Source organism: Anoplopoma fimbria, chromosome 21, assembly GCF_027596085.1.
Source record: "Anoplopoma fimbria isolate UVic2021 breed Golden Eagle Sablefish chromosome 21, Afim_UVic_2022, whole genome shotgun sequence".
Lineage (NCBI taxonomy): Eukaryota > Metazoa > Chordata > Actinopteri > Perciformes > Anoplopomatidae > Anoplopoma > Anoplopoma fimbria.
The window spans coordinates 2,838,202-2,862,927 of record NC_072469.1 but is presented as its reverse complement, the minus strand read 5'-3'; the positions used below and the strand labels follow the sequence as shown (position 1 = coordinate 2,862,927).

At 39.0% G+C, this 24,726-nt stretch overlaps 1 protein-coding gene across 1 annotated transcript; it reads right to left on the bottom strand.

Moving 5' to 3' along the window:
• Positions 1–10,217: 10,217 nt before the first annotated feature.
• On the bottom strand, positions 10,218–11,201 carry mc4r (melanocortin 4 receptor). Its single transcript, XM_054622894.1, has one exon. The coding sequence runs from the start codon at positions 11,199–11,201 to the stop codon at positions 10,218–10,220; it is 984 nt and encodes a 327-aa protein (XP_054478869.1).
• Between the last annotated feature and the right edge of the window lie 13,525 nt (positions 11,202–24,726).

Below are 24,726 nucleotides of genomic sequence, written 5' to 3'. Positions count from 1 at the left end.
GATTCTGCATTGTGGGCAAAGGGACAAGACTTTGGTATCAGAAGCGTTCTGGTTTCCGTTTCTAGCCCCAGTAGGATCCACCAAAAACGTCATTAAATCAGAGAACCCAGTGGCTATCATCCTAACATGATTTGGCTTTAAATTGCTTTAAAATTAGCTCATTAACTGGCTGCTTGTGAAACAATCCGGTCGTACACGTCGTCTATCAGCTGCATCTCAAATTTCTAATCAGACTGTGGAAAAAAGCCACTCAACTGAAATAGCTTTTTTCTTTGGAGCTTCTAAATGGTTGGCAAGGTTACATTACACTCTTACAAATGATTCCAGCTGAATGGATGCCGTCATCAATGTACCACAGATTCATAGCTCTTTTAGACACTTGGATTCTTTCAGAAGTTCGACACAAAGTTCTTAATGCGTCTCCGCTTGAATCTGCAGCCATGCGTCTCAATGATAAATGTGTTTGATTGTCTAAATGCGTTTCTGATGATAGTCTAAAAATGTCCTAAATTCCTCGGCCCTATTTTGCTTCTCCACTTTTTCCCTCTCCTTTAGCGTGTTATATATATTTTTTGTACACGTAAAAGGTCCGTAAACCTGAAGCCCACGTCTAAAAGGAGCCAACCCTCGCAGGCACTACCTGTTGAAAGAGCGCTTTGAAGCAGAAGAAGGTTATTATGTTTTAAGTAAATGAGTAGTGTGAGGTGGAGATGATCTCGATGCTCGTTTCAAAGAAATTCTGTTTCTTCAAAGCAAACTGCCTCTTTACCACAAAGAGGCTCACAATGACTATGAAAAAAAGGCAAAACATCCAATAAGACGCAAAATGACTACAAAGAGACAAAACAATTACAAAGATAAACAAAGACACATAAATATATACGATTGTGAGATGATTAATAGGAGAGTAAGGAGGGGACTGCCCATTGTTACTATGACCCATTATGTTAAAAGCTGAAAAGTCAGAAAAATGTCTCATTTTGGGACCCAAAGCTTATTTGTCCGACGGCCTGATATCCAGAAAACAAACGCCCCCTGTGCCTGTTCTAAAAATATATACGCGGTGCAACAAACATGTTTTTTTCCCCCACAGGCCAAGGCATGACCTTTCCTGGTACAGGAGGGGGGGAACAGCATTTCAATTTAACCAAAGATTAGTTTAAAAAAATGACCTATGACCTCTGTCAACCAATGAAACACGCAAAATCTATCTGCATATTTCGGTTCATGCAGTGAGCTCTGCTCTGCACACACACACACACACACACACAAATCTTAAATCTACATAATTGAATATCGCTAAAGCTTCTAGAAACAAAAAGACGAACATTACTGTCTGTGTTGTAGCACAAGGCCATGTGCTCTTACAATAAAGTGTAAACAAAATTTGTAGAACAGAGAATTGCACAAGAAAGTTAATATTGTTCCTCATATATCTCTTTGTTTACTAGAAAAACAATGGATTCAATGATCAACTCAACCTTGATAAAAAGTTAACAATAAAAAACTCAGTACAGCACTAGACATGATAATCTCCTCAGATACTGAAGATTCCCAGTTCAACGTATATGACATATAATAATAGACGGTACCATAGGTTATGTGGTTTCACTAAAATCAATAGTTTGCTTCTTCTTTGGGGGAACAATTGTGCATCCTAGGAGATAGAGGAAAAGTCAAGGGGTCTAGTAAATCAATATGTTCTTTAAGCTTTCTTGGTTTTTTTTTCTTCTTGGTTTTTCCAATGGAATCTGGTCATCAGATGTCAAAGTGATGCAATATTTGGGTCTGATGGTGGTGAAAGAGGAAAGGTCATAGGGTCAACAAATCAATGACTTAATCATTTAACGCTAATCCCTCGATTCGTTTTAAAGATAAGTGGGACATAAAAGAGGTGATTTTACAGTTTAACCTCTCTAAAGTCAGTGTGGTTGGTCAAACATGGAAATAAACTACATTTTATGTCAAATTAAGTCAATTTTTATGCGTGAGAAGTTGGTAGCTGGATTGTTTTTTTGCAGTCCGTTGCTGTGCTTCAATTTTCTCCTAAAAAGTTAAACTGCACTCTCAATTAGTTATGTATAAAACAAAATAAAACATGCACTACAAAACTACTTTATAAGGTTTGATAAAAATAAAAATAAATCATGCTTTTACTTACAAAAACAATGGAATGTTAACAAAACAAAACAAAACAGAAATGCAACAAATGCACTTGGTGATTTTTGGTCAAAGGAACTACTTTTTTCACACAAGAAACAGACAAAATCAGATGTCAAAAGCAACTTACAACAAAATATATTTCCCTCCAAAAACATAATTCACAATGCATGCATGTATGGGAATGTATGTGTCACGGATGTGGTGTGGACCCAAAAGCAGTACGACCAGGAGACAGATAAAGTTCTGGAGCTTTATTTAAAGCTGAGCACACAGTCCAGGCAGGGAAGTCCAGACAGACAGGGTCGGCAACGGGAAATCAGTCCACGGGAAATTGCTGGAAGGTCTGACATAAACGCAACGAACGATCTGGCAGCGAGTGTGTGACTGACTGGGGTTTAAATACTGCAGGGTGTAGGTGCAGCAGAGTGAGCAGGTGAGAGGGATGGTGCTGATGAGGTGGGTGTGGCAGACAGGTGCACTGCATGAGGCTGATTGGGTGAGTGAGGGAGAGTGTGGTGAGAGAGAGGGGGCGGGGCTGAGAGCTGGAAGTGGAGCTGTGAGTGGCCGGAGTGAACTGAGAGAGAGTGACAGGCAGGTGAACAGAGTGACAGGGAGTATGGAGCTACTGGCAGCATGGAGGGAGAACTGTGACTATATTTATCAATCGTGCTTTTCGTTAAGGTCACAACAGCCGTGTTTAATTTGAGCCCTGTCAACACTAACACACTACGTAGGTGTACACAGTGTACTACATGGAAGTGTACTAATAAAAGTATCCTAATTGAGACACCGCATGTTTTTTTTTACCCTATTGGTGCCTTAAGAGAAAACATGTTATTCTAAAATCCATGAATAGGTCTTCGTAGTGGAAGCTCAGGTTGGTATTGACTCAGAAAGGAATAAAGCAACCTTCAGTTATCTAACCGAGATGTGATAAAATCATGGATGACATCTGCATTTTGAATTCACACATGAAGGAGCCCTTACATCTTTGAAGAACTGATCAAACCTGAAAATGTATAAGACTCCTGTGCTGTGATTAAGCTGTTTAAACTGCTCCAGGTCTGCTAGAATCTTCTCTCTCCCAGATGTTCTCCTCCTCTCACACACACACAGCTGTGCTAACGTGTTGCTAGGTGTATTGATTATAGTTTAGTTTTTTGCTATCATGCACAGGTTTGAAGTCGTAGGAGTGCTGTTAAAGAACTTGGTTGTTAATGAGAAAAACATGAACTCTCGAAGGGCACTCGCAGGTTTTTTTCCAATGTTACATTTTGCACAGACATGCGTTGTTATGGCGACGATGGCACCCATTAGCATCCCGCTCCGTCCCTCTCTAACACACACACACACACAAGCAGAAACGCATGTCTCTTACACACCGGGGGATAAACAAATGCAACTGCACAATATGCACCCAATATATATTAAAAAAACAAAAACATGTTGGGAGAGGACTGGAACATTGCAATATTCAAAAATACATAGTAGTTGAAATGAGCAAAATTACCACATGGGGATGTTTTTCAACTAGAAACTTTATAAAAGACACGCAACGCACATCCTGTGTCCATTTGGTTTGGTGCTGGATAATAAAAAAGAATAAAAATAAAACAGAATTACAGCAGATAGATCTGCACACCACGGAGCTCCTGTTAGAGATATTATTATTTTTTTACAAACCATACCTGTTGCAAATAATGAATTAAATATTGATTATTTAATATTAGCAAGAAAATACATTATATATTACATATTTGCAAGGATAGTATATAAAAGCTTAAAATATTAATAATAAAAAGGTACATAAAGAAGAAAATGCACCTCCTCTAATTAATAACTCAAGAAAGGCCTCCAGCTGTCTTACTTAATAAATACACACAGGTGACATAACACCTCTGTTGCAAATACATATCATATGCATTAAGCATATACATACATATATAAATCTAGGCTTAATATGTACAACAATACACAAATATACAACAAAGATATATTAAGACAATCATCTTATCTTGACCTTTACTTTTTATATATTATATTTGTAGCATTGATGTACTATTGGTGCATATATTTAACATTCAATGTATTTTCTAACTAGTATTTAATAATTGATTGACTATTCGCAACAGGTGTGACATATCTGAGGAAGAGCCTGGAGCTCCAAACGTTACACAGCATAAAAATCCTCCTAACAGGATCTCTCTATATCAATTCTGTTTTTCAACGGCACAGTAAATTAATGCATTTTCTGAGTTAATCTGAATTAACAAAAGGCTCCGATTGAATGCCTGATGGTAATTAAATATTACTTCAACTCTCATGGGTTTAATAATTAAAGGGCAAGTATTTTCTACTCGCAATGCGGCAAATTCATGTTTTCGAACAAGGGAGGACTACTCATGCATTTTTCACAATTAACTTAACAGAGAGGACCTGACTTGGATGGAAACTCCAGTATTATTTGCTGTGGCTGAGGATGGCAAGAGCGGAGTCAACACGGTCTAATTTGATGCCAAGCGGCTCTGTGCACAAACCCCCAGCAGGCCGGCATGATAAGGACAGATGAGAAGCAATGAGAGCCATTGGTTAAAGCAGCACCATATGCAAAGAGAAAGTGTGTCAGTGCTGGAGAAGAAAGAAAAAGATGCAGTACCTTATCCAACTTGTAAATTAAGTGTAAAGAATGATTCTCTACGAAGAGAAGAACGATTGCATTGATCATTTCAGGGAGTGTCTGCTGATTGGTTGTCTGCTGAGTAATGAGTGTGGAGGTGAAACATGGGAGGCGTTCAGGCGAAGCTCTGCCGGAGCTGGTGATACCGCTGCAGCTTATAAAGATTCAGCCGAAACCAGCAGCCGGGCTTTAAGATGATTACCTGCAGAATGAGACGAAGCATTACATCCCAATCACACACTGGGAAAAGAGGATTTTGTTGGATTTTGGAAGCCCAAAGAAAAGGATGCAGAGATTAGTCACTGGAAAAGAAACTTTACGGATAAATTGACAAGAGCAGTATACCTGCAACTGTGTTCATTAATTAGTAAAGTACACAAATAAATATAATTTGGACACTTCGTGAGATGCAGAGTCCATTCTATCGACTTAAAACCTCATTGCCTCCTGATCCAGTTTCTGCCCATCATTTACATCAAGATTATTTTAGATATGCATCTTTTCTATAATCCATCAATTTATCAGTGCAAAACACTAAAGTTCACCTCTTATGAAGCTCCAGCTCTCTCTGTTCCTTTAGCTGCTGGTACTTCATTTAGTCTCCCATTCTGCATTCTTATTTCCGTCTTTCTCGGGAAAAAAGGAAAATGGATTTCGACGATAAATTGGCTCCACCACAGCTCTTTTACTTAAAAGTTGTAACATTTTTAATAAGAATAATGATAATAATACTTTAATTTTATATAGCGCTTTTCTAGATACCCAAAGACGCTTTACATAGGGCGAAGACAAACAAAAAAAACAAAACAAAAAAAACAAACATTTTAGCAAAGATTACTTTGTTAGCAAAGAAGTAAAACTACAGTTGAATAATTTATTATGGTTTCACTGAGGCTCTCTATAGCATGTTTCTGCCGTTTCTTTCATTTTCATCATAGATTAACAAGACAATATTTGGATGTTTTTGGTACAGGAACATGGCAGAATTTCTATTATTGCGCAACAGCCATAGTTACTAAGTGATGTCAGTGTAATAATAGTCTATTTGTCATCCTGTGTCTTTCAGTGTATACCCTTTTGTGAGGTATAAAAAGGTGTATTTTGTTGGTATTAGTCCCTTTCTTTGGAGTGTTTAGTATTTGTAAAAGTCTTTAATCTGAAATTCTTCACTCTTATATGTGTTTTGCCTTCATTTCTGGCTAATTCACCCTCAGCATTATAGCGTTAGTATAATTGACTGTAAGATAAAGCTTTTACTCTTGACGCTTGAATTGAAGACCTTGGAGGAACGATTAATACCGTCTTTGTGTAGCTGCAGATGTCGAGGAGAAGTCTGTGAACTGCCTGATGGTCAATAATAGAAAGTGCAGCCTTGAACACAATAGAGCCTCACAAATTCTACATACAGCGGGTAAAATAAGTATTGAACACCATTTTTTTTCTCAGTAAATATATTTCTAAAGGTGCTATTGACATGCAATTTTCACCAAATGTCCTTCTCTGTTGATAAACCTGACATTTAAAGACAGTTGATTGGCTTGGGTCAGGTCTGGAGTCGAGTCGAAAGCTACAGAGAAGTATTTTGCTTCTGAAAACAGTCTGCCTAGTTTCCTAGCCCATGACGTTAATAAATTACTTGCAAGTTGCCGATGACAATTCGCCAATCAAGTGATGAGGTGAATGCCTTCAAAAAACAGCGGTAGACCCAAGCTTAGAAACTGAAACCAGGGACCAGCTGGGCATACAGTAAGAAAGCTATGTATGTACTCATAGAACTAGAGTTACATCGGGGTAACTACCATTTCTATTTCAGGCAGGCTTCATTATTTCTAAACAATGGGGTGAAAGGTCGTCATGGCTGTGATGTATTCCAATCTGGGCCAAAGCTTATAGGTGAAGGTGAAGGAACATAATGAGATGGGAGGAGCTAAGTTTCCCTGTGCGGCACCTCTCCGGTGACCAACAGTACGCCCTACAAGTCCGAGTTAGTAACTAAGCAACGTGGGTTCAGCATTGAAGCGTTCAGCAATCAAGGAGAAAGAAACCTGGGCCACAGATATGTGTCCGAGCTTTCTCCCCCTTCTCCACCTCATATGAGAGGGGGGAAAGAGGAGAAGTCGCTACATCCCAAAGTGTTCTGCCTCTCCAAAAAACACTGAACTGAGATGCACAGTTTCACTCTACCGTGCACCCAGCGTTGTTGAGAAAAACCATTCAGACGGGACTGAAATGGGCAACGAGACATTTTGACAGGACTCGCTGAGAAGGACATCTCAGTGAAACCAGGGAGGGAAAGAGAGAGAGAGGCTGCTGAACTCTGAAGTGAGATCTTTGTGAATTTTGCTGAAAAAGCATGAGGTTACCAGCAAATCCACTGTGCTGGTAACATTTTGTGTCATTGTGCTTTGGTAAACAACAATCAAAAGGAAAGGAAGGAGAGGATATTTTGCAGGACTGGGACCAAACTGAGGCTGCCAATCTGAGATGAAACGCTGAATCGTTGTTTTCATATTCCATTCTGCTTAATGCAACATTCACCATCCACCTTTTACAAGCATATTCCTCACTGGTGGAATGAATACAATGAATGTTTTTTCCCTGCTTAAATGTTTGCAGAAATAAAATATATGGACAACATCTCAACATAAAAGTCTTTCTTCAATCCATTTTTTACTCATGTACATTCCTTTTTCATACCTTGTATATAGATTTGATGATAAAGGATGTTCCTTTCTTTTGAGTACTTTAAAAAAAAACGCTGCAGGTTCCAGTGTTTAGTCTGATGTCTCTGAATCTGATATCAAATACAAGTCTATTAAGATGTTATTAAATTTGTAATAAATAACTCACACAAATGCTTCCCAAGTATTATTGAATGCAGCAAATGTTTTCTAAAGATTTTTATTCCAGTTTTGAAATATTTTGTTTACTTAAGCTTAAATTATTCAGCATGATCGAAAACCCTGTCAATATCTTCCAGCACTCAAAATTCAGTTTCTCACATATTTTTGCAGTTGTGCTTGTATTAATAAGATGTTTACAGTTACATAAAAACATAAAGATACAAATAAATGTTTGATTTTATAAGTCCAGTTGTTTTGCAGTGTGATGTTTGATCTGTACACGTGAATTTGAGGACTAGGTCTGTTATTTTTTTTCCTGTTAAAGTATAAAGTCAACAAAGTAGTGGTTGTGTAGAGGTTAAAGTCTGCATAGCAGAGGAACGCTGACAAACAGAGCTGTAGGTGAGGTGGCAGCATGATTTATTGAAGTTACTTTGCAGCAGTGATTCACAGCGTACGCATCGGTCAAAACAAACGGCTTCGTATCGGAACACATTCATCAAATTCCAGGGAAAGCTCTTAACGGAAAATGGACCACCCATTTACATCAGGTTTCTTGTGCACTTAATGAGCTTCGAAATCCACTTTTTTAGTATTAAAAGGCAGAAATAAATAAGGCAATGTTGAAAATAGCACTTACCAACATATTAAGACACAGTCACAGAGGATAAGGTTGCTCTTTACATCACAGTGCAACATCTTTAAGGCAAAAGCAATACGTTACACAAACACCTACATAAAAATACATTCAGTAAAAGTCTTTTTACATACATATGATGAAAAATAGATCTCTGTATGGTCATACATACCAACCCACGTGTGCATATTTACACAAATATCTACCCAAAGCACAAATTCACAGGAGCTTTGATAAGAAATCAACAGATGTGATGAGTCAGCGTGATGTAATCAGGTCTCCGAAGAGTTATTAAAAAAAAAATCATGATTTGCAAACACTGAAGCAGCTTTCTGTTCGTCCCTGGGATATAAATCTATTTTTGGCTGCTCTGCTTTAAAGAGGAAAGCAAAGGTGAGTGTCCACAAAAACGGCATTCCTGATGAGGTACGGTGGGAAGTCGTCATCATGGAGCCACAAACTGGGAATACACACTTAGGATGAACGGTTCTGGGTCACCCTGGATTGTTTTTCCCATTTTTCCGTGGGTTCAAATAAACTAAAGATCTAAACCAGAAATGCTTACTAAGTGCCATCTTTTGTGCCTGAGAAATACACATTTTCCTCATTTCCTCATTTTAAAGTCATAAATAAATCACCTTTTTTTGTCTGTCATTTGTTTTTCAGTACATTCTACGCTGAAGGTGTACAATCATTTACCCTCATCACTATAAATATGTAACCCAGTGATTGGTGTAACAACTTTACTGCCCTGCATTTACATAACCATGTTATGCATAAGCATCATAAAGCAGCCTGTGGTTACTACATGAGACAGGCAGAACAGCAGATCAGCAAAGAGGAATTGTGGTATTTTTTCTTCGTGCTCTTGTTTCCAGAAGCATCTAGTTTGATCTCAGTGTTGATAAAATCACATTTAATACATTTAACACATCTTTTCTACAAAGTACTCTGTTTGAAATAACCTGATTTCCCCCCCTTGTGGTTTAGAAAGTTTTACATCAAACTTAGAAACATGCCATCTTTGTAAATAAAAAGGTAAAATCCCACTTTAGTTGGGCAGGATGTTCCCTGTGCTTCTATAATCTTCTCCTTCAGGATTGGCACATGACACATGAGGGAAATCACAGAGGTGTGATGTCTGTCAACATTCGATCTCATGAAAAGTAAATGTCACAATTTGTTCTTGACATTCATTGTAATGCAAAACACAATGAGTACATGCCAGGGATATATACCCATCTCTGCTTACAGCATGCAAAATACTCTCATAGATTCTGTTATGAGGTGGATTACACTCTCACACATGGAGGTAGTCTGTCATACACTATTTTAATCTATTTTATGCTAGATATCCAGAGTACACGCATTGTGGCATTTAGGTTCTACGCTGCAACAGCGGTGACATTTAACTTACATAATCCAGGTTACAAGGTGCATTAAGATCTTCACGATTACCATGGAGATTTAGATTTTCTCTGAAGCTGAAGAAGAAGAAAGAATTGTGTTTGTAGACAGAAAAGATTTCAGAGTGAGAAAGAGAAAAGATTTGTAAAAGAAACCACAGTTTGAGCATGTGTATCGGTTATATACATGCTGATGATGTTTACCTCAAATTGGACTTTAGAGCGGCGTTAACTACCAAACAAAATAGCTTTTTTCCACAGAGCGATACTCTATTTACAAAGTGTCTGTAAACATACCTCTTCAGCACCCCAAATGCCCTACTTATCAATCAAAATTACCAGCCCACTCATGGAGCACAGGGCACATGCACAGCCGCACCAGTCCACAGTGATTACAGATCAAAATCTCAAAGTCCTCGTATGCCAAGTTTCATTCAAATCGCTGATTGTAGCCGTCAGAGTCGAAGCTCTGCTGACAGTTGACGGGCGGCTCACACGCACAGGAGAGCGTGCGAGCAGCAGAAAATCTCTTTGAAGGTTTTCCTCATCTCTTGGCTGCGAAAGGCGTAGATGATGGGGTCGATGACGGAGTTGCACATGATGAGGATGAGGTACATGTTGAAGTGGGACATGAAGCAGGTGCAGTAGGGGTTCCTGGGGCAGGTGATCATGAGGATGAGGTGGAGGAAGAAGGGCGCCCAGCACACCACGAACACCCCAAGGAGGATGGTGAGGGTGATGGCGCCCTTCATGTTGGCCCGCTGATGGATGGGCGCGTTGCCCGGCAGCGCCGCGATCCGCTTCATGTGCAGACGGGCCAGCAGGAACATGTGGACGTAGAGCGACGCCATGAGCACCAGCATGGAGAAGAACATGGTGATGAGGCAGATGAGCACCGTGGTGCTCTCCGAGTAGATGATGAACAGGATGCCGGACACCGTGCAGCACGTCCAGATGCTGCCGATGACCAGCATCGCCCTCCGCAGGGTGACGATGTTGTGGTAGCGCAGCGCGTAGAAGATGGTGATGTAGCGGTCGATGGCGATGGCCAGCAAGCTGCAGATGGACGCCAACAGGGAGCTGCAGATCATAGAGTCAAACACGTTGTCCATGTTTTTGATCAGCGCCACAGGGATGGTCAGGTTGCCCCCGTTGATGAGTGCTATGACGATGGTCTCGGAGGCGTTGGAGACGCTGACAAGCATGTCGGCAACGGCCAGGCTGCAGATGAAGAAGTACATGGGCGAGTGGAGGTTCTTGTTTTTGACGATGGCAGCAACGACCAGGATGTTCTCCACCAGGCTGACGATGCCCAGGGTGAGGAAGACCTCGGTGGAGATCAGCAGCTGCTCGTAGCATCCCGCCGATGAGTCCTTCCCATCGGACGGTAGGTCTTTGTTGAGAGGCAAGATGCCCGAGGTCTGGCTCCTGTTGAGGTAGCCTTGGATCAATCCATTGTATTCTGTGGTGTTCATGTTTAAAAATCCCCGTCTTCTTGGGTTAAGTCTTCTTTTTCTGTTGTTATTTGTTCATCGTCAGTGTTAAAATCTCGTCAGTCGTCTTCATTATCTGGAGGACCACCGAAGCGCTGTTGAAGTGAAATTAAAAAATATTTTTCACCCCTCAGGTTTAAAAGAAAGAGGCAATTTTCTTCAAACATCTGCTGCTGCTGTTGTTACTCTCAGCCAAAAGCAATCCCACAGGACTCCTCTCATCTCTCCACGCAGCTAAGAAGTCAAATTTTCCTTAAGAAAAAAGGTGGAAAGAAGATTAGGTGGAAGGAGTGAAGCAGAACGGTGTGAGAGAAAGTGAGTCAGCGCTGAGCGGGAACATGAGAGTCGGAGAGATCAGAGCATTCCAGCTCTCCATGTGAGTGCAGGCAGATCATCACTTAGTGAGCTACTGTGGTCTTCCCTCTCCGTCGGTCTCGCTGCTATTATACAAACACACACCCACACACACACAAACACACACCCTCCTGTATTTTTTTTTTGTCCTATCAGCTTGCTGATAAGCTGGGAGGAGGGGCAAAGTTTAGCTTGACGAATGAAAAATGAATGGATTTGTGAAACGAATTACAGATATTAAAAATGCTTCAACCTCTAGGGTGAACTAAAAACAGATAATTGATTTATTAAATAAGAAATGTTCAACCCGACAGTGAAAACATTAAAAAGATTGAATGATGAAGTTCAGGGTAAAGTATTCTACGATCAGTAAAAAGCATAGTTTTCTAGTTAACTGTAGGTCTGAACAACAAAAAAGCCACAAAAACAACTTTCTTCAATCATGAGACAGATTTGCCTTTCCGTGATCTGTTATTTCCCCCGTTTCCTTTTATTTTGGATACAATCAAAGCTCAATAGAGAGAGAGAGCTAAAACTTTTAGCCTAATAAATCATTTCCAGTGCTCAAAAGACACCATCATATTCTGGCTTACTAAATAATGATTTCACAGGCAGAATATCAATAAATACAGACTCAAATAATAACAGGAATAAGGACACAGTACGCAGCATGAAAACAGAATGCAGCGTGTTTTTCCTGTGCCGGCTACAGAGAGAAAACACTTCTGCTCTGACACCGATGATGATAACCGTGTGTCTTCATTATTATAGTGCAGTTCACATGTGTACAGACACAAACTCCTCTCTACTCATCATAAGTCTCTACAGCTGTTAAAGTTGACAGGCAGCTGATGCAGCTCTGATCAGCTGCCACAAACATCAGAAACAGACGTGGCATTCCGAGACGCTTCAGAGGGAAGACGAGAGACCATGTGCTTCTGGCAGAAGTTGGCTGTGATTCCTCTGAGAAGCATGTGTTGGAATTATGATATAATAAATGTTTGATTAAGTTTGTTGTTGCAATTGTTGCTATGATGTTAGCTCAGTTATTAAGCCAAGCAGGATTCCACTTGCCAGGACCTTAGATTGTATATAAGAAGTGGCCGTAGTCATCCTGATGTCACCCATTGGTTTGTGGACTGCGGTTTAGAAGCTTTGAGTTTGTTGAGTTAGCAGTCGCCATGTTGTTTTTTTCTGCAACCAATGAACGGAAGATACCATATTTGGAATGTGGAGGAGTAACGTAAAGCCGCTGTATACGTCTCTGGTAGCAGCAGCGACCTGTCAATCACAACGAAGCCCCTCCCTAAAGCATCCCCTGCTTTATGGTCTGTTTGACTCTAAATGGAGCATCATTTACTAAATGAACATCATGCTGTATTGAAGAAGACTTGAAACTAGAGATTGAGACCATAAACTCATGTTTACAATGTTTACTGAGGGAATAAATCAAGAGAGAAGTAGAGTCATTTTCTCATAGACTTCTATAGAATCAGAGGAGTCGCCCCCTGATGGACACTAGAGAGAATGCAAGTTTTATCTGGAAAAGACATCAGGCCAATAGGAGACAGGCTCTGTGTGGTGTGTTCTTCAACGTATCCTTCATTCAACTGTTTGTATGATATTTTACAAAAAAGTTAACCCTCATTTTTTGTGTGTTTTTTCTACAAAAGTCCAGCAACACGTGTCAATTTCCTCTGGTTACTTGCATACGGCCTTTTCAATCACAGGGAACAACTCAGTTAGGTCTAGGCAACAAAACTACTTAGTAATATTTAGTAATGAAAATATAGCCATTTGGGTTAAATTACTATGGAAGTGCCCTTGAGGAAGTATTTACATTTACATTGTACATTTTATTGCATTTTGCAGGTACATAAGCATGAAAGCACGAATCCCCTCCAGACCTTGCAGCACAGTTGCACTTTTGTCACAGTGAAGTCCTTCAACACAGAGGCATATGAACAGATAGAGGCTGAACCAGCAGCGTAGGATCAATGCACCCTCACACACTCGTTGTTTGTTGTGTCCTGAGGTTAAACAACCAACATGTTGGGTTCTTCCCCTGGAGTCTTTGTGCTTTCTCGCCTTGCAGGTTTCCATGGATTGTGGTTATACCTGACACCCACTGCCACTATTGTTAGTCATATTTCTGTTACTACAAAGGCTGCTTTTACTGCTTTTATTATCATCATTTCTCTATTATATCCCTCAAAGGGTAAAGCCCATGGAGGGAAATTTTCTGAGTTGTGAATTTCGGCTGAACAATTAAAATTGAATTGCAAAAAAAAAAAAAATGAGTATGAAGGATAAAAGGACTTGCAGTTTCACGGTGCCAAACTAAGAAAAATAAATCCCCATTTTATTCCACAGCTTACAACATTCACAGCATACAACCTTGAGCCACTGCTGCACACTCAACAGAAAAAAACACACATTTACAGTTGAACACCCCAGAAAACACATTTACTCTGAAAGCACAAGCCGAAGGTATGAGACCTTGTTTTCAATGCTTCATAAATTGATTGAATAATCAGAACTACAAAGAAGTAAACAGCCATTAGTCATTAATGCAACTCTCTGGGCTGGAGGTGCCAATCATTCATCTAACATCTAACTCTTATGAGGGATGCTGAGTGGGTGTGATGCCTCTCCCACACTTACACTTTCTGTACACTTAAGAGTGGCTCCTTCTAATTAATATCTGAAGAAAAGAGCCAGTAAGAAGCATGATTCTTGAGGTATAATGAACATCAAAGGCACTCACAGTCAAGGCTGTTTCTCCTCCTGATGAAATGCCTATTGATGGCTGTTTCCGTGGTAAATGTATGGTAAATGTACAAGGTAAGTGAGTGGATAACAAACACTATCTACAAATCTGACACGCAAAGGTCCCCTGAAAGCGAAATAGAAAAGTCAGACACCTTTTTCTTTTTCACACAGGCACTTTTCTCTCAGATATGACACAGACAAAATCCCATCCTGCAAGGCTTTTTGTGCGGCTCACTGCCACGCACTAATGGCGAGCCGCTGGGTGGGAGCTTTACAGAAAGCCTAAAGGACGTGAAAAACAATGGAAATCCAAGAGACAAAATGATGGCACTCTGCTTGCTGTAATGGTTGATGGAATAATGGAAATAATTTCCTGTTTCACTGTACGCAAAACTGGCTGGCAACACAGTCCATTTTGTAACTTAAAAGGCTTCTAGCGCTAAAGGGTTTAATAAGTGTTAGTTTTTAGTTGTGCATTTAAACATGCAGTCTAACTGGAACTTAAAGTGGCTTAAAGTTAGCCGAGGCTCTTTGGTTGATGCACTGCAAATAAGTTAAAGTTAACATTCCCATGGAGGAAAGACAAGCGCCTATTTTTTTTAATAAAGAACAAACTAAACTTGAAATTCAAATGACACACAAAAAAAACATTCATATAATGATATGTTGTGAGTTTAATTTAAAATGTTTTCCAAACTCCACAAACCAAGTTTGGGGGATTAGACGGAATTGTCACCATATTGTATTACATAACACAAGTTTCAAGTGTTTTAACAAGCGATTCAAACAATAATACTGATTCAGAAGTTATTAAATGTCTCGAGTCATAAAGTTAAAACAAAATTAATCTTAAGATCAGCCAAAAGATCCCTGCGGCGGCATCTCCATGTGTGTTTGAGTTCACAAGAAACCGCCGAGCAGCTTGGGTCCATAACTGAGATGTAATATAGCATAACAGCATGGCTGACCTTTTCCAAGTGTGTGGAGAGTAAAAAACAACATTATTCTTCAACTGCTTCTTAAAGATCAAATCAAAAAAAAACTCTAAAATGTTTGTCCACTGGCCTGAAGTTTGAGGAAAGAGAAGAACAGTTTACAAGTTCTTGAAAGGTCAAAACAAAACTTATTGTTATAGAGACGAAATAGGTTCCTAAAATCCAGAAATTGTGCTTCAAAAACATGTGGGCTTTATTCATGTACCATTAGCACACACACGTAATCTTGCTTTATCTAATTTAATATGATTGCTCATTCGTTTTGTTTCGCTTCTCATGCCTCTAGGTCATTTACTCATTGGTAGCTATTAAGACTTTCTTTCAATGTTACTGTATAATCTTGTTTCAAGGATGTAGTATGTTCGCTTTCATTACAGAGGTACATTTATAGTAACAGTAAGAATAGTGTTCGTATTAGTAGCCGTTATATAGGTGGATACAGCTATACATTCAATTTACCTCTTGCATGTGATCAGTTAAGAAACGGAATGAGAGACTGGGTTCGATTGTGTAAGCACAATGGAGAGAGATACATTAATTCAGGGGTATTTTATTAAAATTCAATTAAAAAGAAGTCCAGTTAGAGAAAATGTCCTCAAGCGAAGGTCTAGAACATCATAATGTCTAGACCTTTGTGATAGAGGACTCAGAAACCATCCTATACAGAACGAAATCCACCTATTGGTGAGCTCTGGAGTAAGTGAACGAGTTTGATTGTTTCAGAACCACGAAGAGAGAAACATTATATTATATAGATAATGGGTTTGATTGTTTCAGCACTGTGTGGAGTTTGCAATTCTACCCCTGGCAGACATAGGTTGATGAATACATCCTTTGACATATTTAAATCTGATATTTCTAGCTATCTTCAGGCTTATTGATTGCATCTCACCCCCTTGGTTCTATATATTGTGGCACTGATTGTTTTTCCCTCCGGAGATTGATTTTCTCAGCGCCATGGAGAAAGCTACAGTATGCAGAACATGTTTGATTTTCTCAGCACCATGGAGAGAGACACAGTCGGTGAAGGGTAAGGGAATCTTTGTCAAAGGACAGACATTGAACAGAGCCTCGCCATCAGGACAGCTCGCACAAGCAGACCTTGCTTCTGGAACTACCAATACATCAGAGACATATTCTGCTTGGGAACAACAGAGAAGTTCCACACCTTGTTGGGTGAAATACTGTAATGTGCAAACACGGCAGCAAGAGTTATGAGCCATGACAGGAAAAGGGGCCAAGGGAATAAAACCACCATGAAGATTATGAATCATCTGTGTATACCTGTGTATACCTATACGACTATTTACACAGTGAAAATCTCTATTCACATTACTGTTATGGTGGAAACAGTCCAAATATATTGCCAATTTATATTTAAATAACATTTTTCTTGAAACTTTCATGAAAATAAAGACCCTTTAAATTTGTAAATTTGAGTGGAGTTGGCTTTTTCAACACCCCGGAGTGAGACAGACTTTCAGCCAAAGCTGTGGATCTGTCCAGGGTAAAGTGGTGGAATAATATTAGTAATATTCAATCTAACAGCCTTTTGCTGTGTCCAATGTAAGAAAGCTCACTCATTTGGAAAACATTTGGGACTGTTGTTACGGTGAACAAGCTCTCATCAAGCTCAGGGCTGATGCTGAGATATGCAAAGCCTTTGCTCAAGATGGTCAATTAAAAAGTTGTACACGCTTTTACTAGACTATCCTATCAGGAGCATTTCCCCCGAATCTGCTATTGAGACATTTTTCAATGTGAAGTTACGTGTTCTGAAAACAGAACTGAATTTCTGAAGGAAAACTTTTCGTATCTCCACTTTACTTCTGGGAGGTTTCAATGCGGTGGCTGTGTGGAGAGATAATATGAGAGACTACCGCTTTGAACAGAACCCAGGAGTGTTTACCAAGAAAGCAGACCAGAGTGCCGGTCCGGAGCTTTTACTTGCTTTTAGAAAACTTTAGAAAAATGATAGGAAGAAATATGCAGCATTTCCACTTCAATATATGACAGATCCCACAACACATGATGATGAGATAAGATTTTTTTTTTTTTCTGCACTGAAAACATGTGACAGCATTTCTGTAGCACTGTAAGGAAAGGGGGTAATATCATGGTAACAGTGAGGTAATAGTTTGATCATGAAGATTTAATGATTAAGTAATACCATGCAATTACCAAAGTCATAACTACGTAATAGGATGATATTAAAAATGGGTACATCTGCGTAAAATTAGATGGAGAGAAAAGTATTTATTAATGGTAATATTCTGTTGAAAAAATATGGTTAATGGGGTTATAACGTCATTTGAAGTCAAAATGAATTAAAATTCTGGCTCCCTTATATTCTAAACAGACCCCTTTGTTTCAAGGTAAAGCTTTAAAAATGATATGTTTAATTCTGTGAATTGAAACCCTTGTTTAGCTTCTGTTTATGAATCAGGTCTGCAAAATGCTAAATTAGATATGCCCATTGTTAACACCAAGCTATTACCTGGTTATTATTTTGTTATTAAATGGCATTACTTCATTATTACTATTATGTATGTATTATCAAACTAGTTACCCCACTATTACCATGTTATTAAGGAGGTAGTAAGGCCTGTCAGGAAATGCCAAAACATGAAGAAATCCAACCCTACATATCTCAACACAACATAAGAAATTTGTTCTCCAAACATCCGTTTCTAGAATGACTTTGTTCTTGAAATATTCTGAGTTTTATTCAAATATTACAACTTTATCTCCTACATTTGTTACAATTAATTTATGCGAAACAAAATTCGAATAATCCACTCCATTCCTATTCAATACATCATGCTTTTCTAAAATGGATCGGTTGTGATGTGGGTGACAACTCTGCGTCAGTAAAAGCCACAAAGTGTATGGTGAGGACAAATGACCCTGAAATATTATATTTGTATTCATAACGGCAAACAGTGATGGCTGAGGGTCAGCAGAATGTTGATGTAGTATTTATGATTAAAGCTTACAGCCCAGTTTAGTGTTTTCTCCTTCTTTTGTCATGTTGGGGTTTTTTTGTGTTTCTTTTTAACAATTGGAAGTGGACTTTATGTTGCAAAGAGTTGAGAAGCACTCCATTAGAGAGTACTTTCTTTCTCCCTCCATCATGCTGGCTCTTAAATGTCCTCTTGATATTCTGCTGCGTGAGTGAATCAGCCCCGTTTCTTCCCCGCCGTGTATTCAAGCTACACGCAGCTTTGACTCACTGCCAGGAAATCAGGCTCTGTTAAAGCGAGCCGGACGGACAAACACAAACCTTTTTTTTCTTAGGCCACATACATGAAAACACAGCAGAAAAAGAAACAGCCACAGACCAGCTCAACCTTTAAATGCACTGCATGAACACTCTTGTGTGCAGGGTTGGATCACATTGGTACCGGTACGATTTATTACCTTTGTAGGGATCGTCGGTCACCTTCACAACCCACTTAGACAAATTGAATTCACAGCTTGGTGTATCTGACCTATAGGATGTCCTGAATATAACATATAAATGGTGTATTCATAATATTCTGACACTAAAGTCCCTCAATGTGACCTATGGCAGAGAAATATCCATAATTTAATATAAAAGTAATTAGTTTTGACTCATTATCAGGTTCATTCGTGCTAACAGACAGCGCTGCTTCATTGAGAGTGGGAACCCATTACGGTGAAAACAAATGGCTGAATGACTTTGTCTGGCTCTGCAGAAGAATTACTTAGCCGGTTATCTCATTTTGCACCACTGAGGGCGGACGGGGGGAGCTGCAGCTTCTGTGCAAATGTGAGCAGAAAATTCCCAGGAAAAATGAAGCTGTGGGATTTTATCTGGACCACCGTGTGCTGCAGCTGTAGGATTGTCAACATGCTAAAGCCACAAATACAGAGTCACATGTCCTTGACTTGGACATTTCAATTGGTAATAATTCATATTGTGTAACTTTTATGTGTTTCATAAGTGTAAATGGATACATTCATAAAGGTGTTCTGTAGAAACGTGCTATGTGCAATGTGCTATTTTGAAAGTGAAATAGAAATCCTGATTGAGCAAAAGGTTTGAATGAAGAAAGGTAACATAAGATAAAAGGTACAATTATCACAGCTGGATAAAAGGTTGCCTCAAGCCTTTAACATTAACATTAAAAGGAAGGTGCTTTGTATGCATAAAGTGTGCATAGCTTTCTCACCAAAAGACCTGCATTTCAGTGACAAAAAAGGTGGTTATAACACTTCAGCTGCTGTATGAAAATAGGTATCATGCTGGGGAAAACACATACCTTATGTTCCAACTCTGTAGAGAAAAAAAAAAGCTTCTGTTCGTTTTTCCACTGCTTACTGTGAGATAAAAATTGCTGTATTCTGCTTGTCGCTCTTGCTGTAGAAATGATGAAGTGATATTGTGGTCAGTTGCTGGGGAAAAATGAGCTGTATAAGCCTGAGCTAGGAGAGAGCAGCATGACTTCCACCACATTATTAAACTGTGTATCTGATATTGCTCCAATATTTTTTCTCATCTTTGGTAAGATTGTGATGGTGAAGAGGTGCGTCGATCAGGGAAGTCGGATATCAGTAAAAGCAGCTCCTGCTTTGTTTTTGTCTCAGTGTGGTTTCTGCAGACATAGGACGTATACAGGAGAATGTTAGGGGAGGCATCCATCCGTAAGGGCGCCACTGATGAGGGAAGAAGAAATAGTTGAAGATGTATTCCTTTAACAATTTGTTACTAATACTGTTCTAATTCTAATTACAATAACCAACAACAACATAGTTACGTATCATATTAACTAGGCCTTCTTTTCTGGCCCGCAGCATAATCCTCATAAACAGCTAGAGTTAAAGTCAGTTACTCCCACCTTAAATCCATTAGGGAGAGTTGGAAAGTCCATCTCGAAGAAACAAAGTTATGCAGTTTCTTCATAAGTGTATAATCACATCGATTGGTGGTGTAATTGGCCGCAGTCCAAGGGGCAGCAGCATAAATCTTGTCTACGGCACCAAGGGCCTGCTCTGGGTTTCTTTGGTTACCATGGTCACACAAGTTGAGAAGGTCCAACCAACTCTAACTCCAAAAGGCAGTGGAAGAATTGTGATGCATGTCCACAAGCTCTTTAAATAATAATCCGTCTCTAGGTGATGAATGATTCACTGTGTGTGTGTGTGTGTGTGTGTGTGTGTGTGTGTGTGTGTGTGTGTGTGTGTGTGTGTGTGTGTGTGTGTGTGTGTGTGTGTGTGTGTGTGTGTGTGTGTGTGTGTGTTTGTGTGTGTGTGTTTTTGGTAGGAGGTCATAATCATGAATACTTAAAAACGTAATATTTGTCAAGACTGATTGGATATGGGTGAGTCTGGTTTGATTGACAGCTCCCCAGCACCATAAGCAAACGCTCACCATCTGATCAAATATTGCTAAATCCTGATAAATGCACAGAAATTGTGGCCACTTTAAACCAGTGAGAAAAGCAATGAGAAAAACACAATTACAGAAATCTCTCATGTGAAATAACTGAAACTTATTCAAGTTGGACAGAAAAATGGGTGTTCATGTTTGTCCAAATTGCTTAAAGTGAGCAGCTGATTTAGAAAATATTGTTTAATTATTTTCGAAGATAAAAAAAAAAGAATTCGAAGATAAAAAAAAAAATGTCAAAGTTTAGTTGTCTCTAAACTTTGTCCAGTTAAGCTCCTGTTTATTAGTAACCCCTGATTTTCGCTCACGTATATTGCCTCTTCCTGAGGACGACCGCTCTACATCCAGAGCCGGACCACATGAATGAGCAAAATAATTCAAGCAATTAGAGTTAACGATGCGGAAGAATGAGCGACTGAAGCTATGAGAGAAAATGGCCCAAATGGACTTCTGAGCTGTGCCAGGAGTGGACTAATTTAGCCCTCCTCTCAGCCGGGTTTTTATTTGAGTTGTTTTTATTTGAGTTGACACTTTTCAAAGTTTGAAAATTCTAGAAAAAATATTTTTCAGTATGAAACTTCTTCTGCTTGCCTTAATTAGTGTAATAAATGTTACAAATATTTTATATTACAGAGATGCTGTTGATGCAGTGAAAGTGGAGGCTATAAGGGGTCAGAAGTGTCAAGTTTAGACCATTTCTTTCTTTGCAAATGTGAGACATGGTATTTCTTACTCCCTCCCACCATGTTTCACCCCATTTCACACACACACACACACACACACACACACACACACACACACACACACACACACACACACACACACACACACACACACACACACACACACACACACACACAAACCATCATATGACCCTGAACAGAAAGGGTGTCTCATCTCTATTTATCTACATCACCCCATGAAAAAAAGAAAGTTTTAAAAGTTTTTAAAAAATCCAAAAAATATATGTTATGTAAAGACTAATTCAATTGATATCTAGGTTTTTCCCAATCTGCCTACAAAAATGTATTTTTCATGAAATCGAGTGAGTTATCCTAATGGAACTATGATCTGTGAGGCGTGAATAACACCATGCCACTAAATACTGATTGAAATGTTAGTAATGGTGTTGGTAATGAGGTACAAACGGTTTATTAGGATTTTTTGGAGGCTTAAACATGCACCGGGTCACAGTGACTCAGGAACATCTGTTCCTGACAAATTAACATAACCACCCTGCTTCAAAAGATCTGCACTATCCCTTTAAGTGTTTCAGGTAATCACAGCTTGTTGCGTTTTCTCAGAAAGATGACAAATGCAGGGATTGACACAATTTCTTGCAATTTCACGAATCAGAACATCAGCTATACTGGTAATACAGCTCATTACACCAAATACAATCTGATATATTTGGAGGCAGACGTTGACACGGTAGCTAAGCATGCACAAATTCAATAAACAAAAGCATCTGGGCGGTCAGTTTAAGGATGGATAACAGACACATGTTTGGGTTTAATATTGTTTTTTTGAGTTCACATGGTTCCACCTGCACATGTTCCCCTCGTTGCATAGGCACAGAATAGTTAATGACATCTGAAAAGGCTGTTTCATAAAAGCAGCAAATGGCACAGACATCCCTCCCTCACTGCAGCTCTATAATTAGGGTTAATGGAAGCTCACCACAGCACTCACTTCTTTTATCCTCCAAAGGTTGATATTGTGGCATCATTCACTTGCTCCCCACCACTAAAAACAATCTGTAAGAATTTTAAACCAGATGTGATTTATAGTGTATGAATAAATGTGTGCTCTTAGTAAATTACTCCTAACTACTTAATCAGGGCAACACATCCTGACACAAGAGGCCCTTTGTCAGTGAAATTGTGACAAAAATTATGTTTTTTTGATCTGCCACCTCTTCGGTTAAGGCCTTTTTTAATCAAGGCAGTTAGAACTATTTGGTTCAGGATGGTAAAACATTGCATTTAGCATGCAAACTCATGTTTTTTCAGCTTCTAACCACCCATTAGAACTAGCACGTCAACTTTGTCTATGTAGATTTAAAGGTGACATAAATAAAAAATCTTAATCTTAATTTAATAGATTAAAGAACAAAGATGGTGCTATGCTATAATGTTTCTTAATTTCAAGAAATCCCAAAGACCAAAACCAACAATGTGTCTCTCAATACTTTCTGACTCCTTATAGATAAAAGGCTCATGAAATATAGTTACATTTTTTAAAAAGGTAAAAGTAATTGAAGTGTTCTTGATAGTTTCTTGTCAACAATAAGGGTTTTTGGAAAGCTAAAATATGAACAGCCTTATACTAAACATTTTAACATTAAAATGGACATGGCTTCGCTCAGAGAATGATCACCTTAATAATTCAGCGATTGAGAAATTGAATAGTCTATACCAGTAAAATTCCATGAATCTCGATACCCATTTTGATATTACAGTAAAAAAAGATGTATTATGATTTTTGTGTCCTTTCACAATGGCTCACAGAAACTAAGATTTATTTGAGTAAAGTAGCACCTTAATCTTTTTCCTTTGTATGCTTTTTGTTCATATTCTTTATGTATCTTAAGTGAAATGACAATATTTTAGTATATTTTAGTTTTTTGGAATTGTCACTTGACCCCAAACCCCCCTAAGAACTTTGACAGTCACGCAAATGGTGCAGGTTCTGCTCTTTACCGTCCGAATCCGCACTGGAATGAACAGCTAAACCCAACAGATGTGTCTGAAAGGCCTCCGTCAAAGCAAGAGAGGAGGAGGGGGAATTTATATATATATACTTTCTTTTCTTTCATAAACAAACCTTGCTGAATTTAAGGAATTTGAACTTCAGGTGCCATATTTCAAAGCTGAGCACAGCCCCATTCTCAATTGAGTACAAGCACTACCTTAAGAGGACATTCATTTAAGGACTATCGATCACATGATTTAAGTTGTAAGGAAAACAAATATAAATAGCTATAAGCACTTGAACAATGCTGTCACTTGAGGATAGTCTTAATTAGGGATATTTCTCTTTCAATTGCGATTTTAGGATATGTTTTGCCCTTTTTTCCTTCGAAATTGTGCATGTCTATAAGAATACAACTCTGAGGTAGAAATACATTTTTGAGAATCTTGTGGTGATCAAAATTCATCTATCGAGCTTTCAGAAGCTCTTGGGGACTAAAGGCCAGAACCTTAGCAACAAAGATCATGTCTCTGTTTAAACAGGGAAATGTAAAGAGGTCAAAGTAGATAAATAATACAGCAGAATGAGGTGTCAGGGTGGTCTGCTTTGAGTTAATAAAATAATGAGATGTGACAGAAGCTCTACGAATACTATCTGCAGTGCAGTTTATATCCTGCCTGGCTAATGAGATTAGGTGAGTAAGCATCAAACACAGGGGAAAAGGGCTGATTCACCCCGACGTCCTCATTTATTTATTTATCTATTTGCAATTTTGGCCCTGTGTGTTAGCTAAATGAGTTTTGTTACAATTTAGCAATATTTGGCAATAACTCCACCCTCAGACACCAGTGTGGGCATATTAGCATGCAGGGCACGCTACGTTCATTCAACAAATCACTGAGATATACCCATGAGCTGGAGCTAATGAGAGGGCGGCATGGATGCAAAAGAGCTCACAGCGGATTTACTCAGATTTAATTGTCCATCAGCTAATAATGCACGTTCAAAGCTCATGTGTATCGTGTCATTTGCTCGTGTCTTCTTCAAATGAAATGTTGGCTTTGAAATGAAGATTCAAGGGGAAATTATTTTTTCTTTTGGATTTTGGGGGCAGATGATAGATAACAAACCTTTTTTTGCAGAAGCAGCTCTACTGCTAATTTGTCTTGTTGGGAAGTCAAAGAGACAAAAAAACGACTACAAAGAGACACAAAATGACCTCAAAAGACACAAAAAGACCACAAACAAGTCTCTTTGAATCTGTGGTTCATGTTCGTAT

Coding starts and splice junctions, on each gene's coding strand:
- mc4r (XM_054622894.1), bottom strand. CDS start 11,201: ATGAACACCACAGAATACAATGGATTGATCCAAGGCTACCTCAACAGG.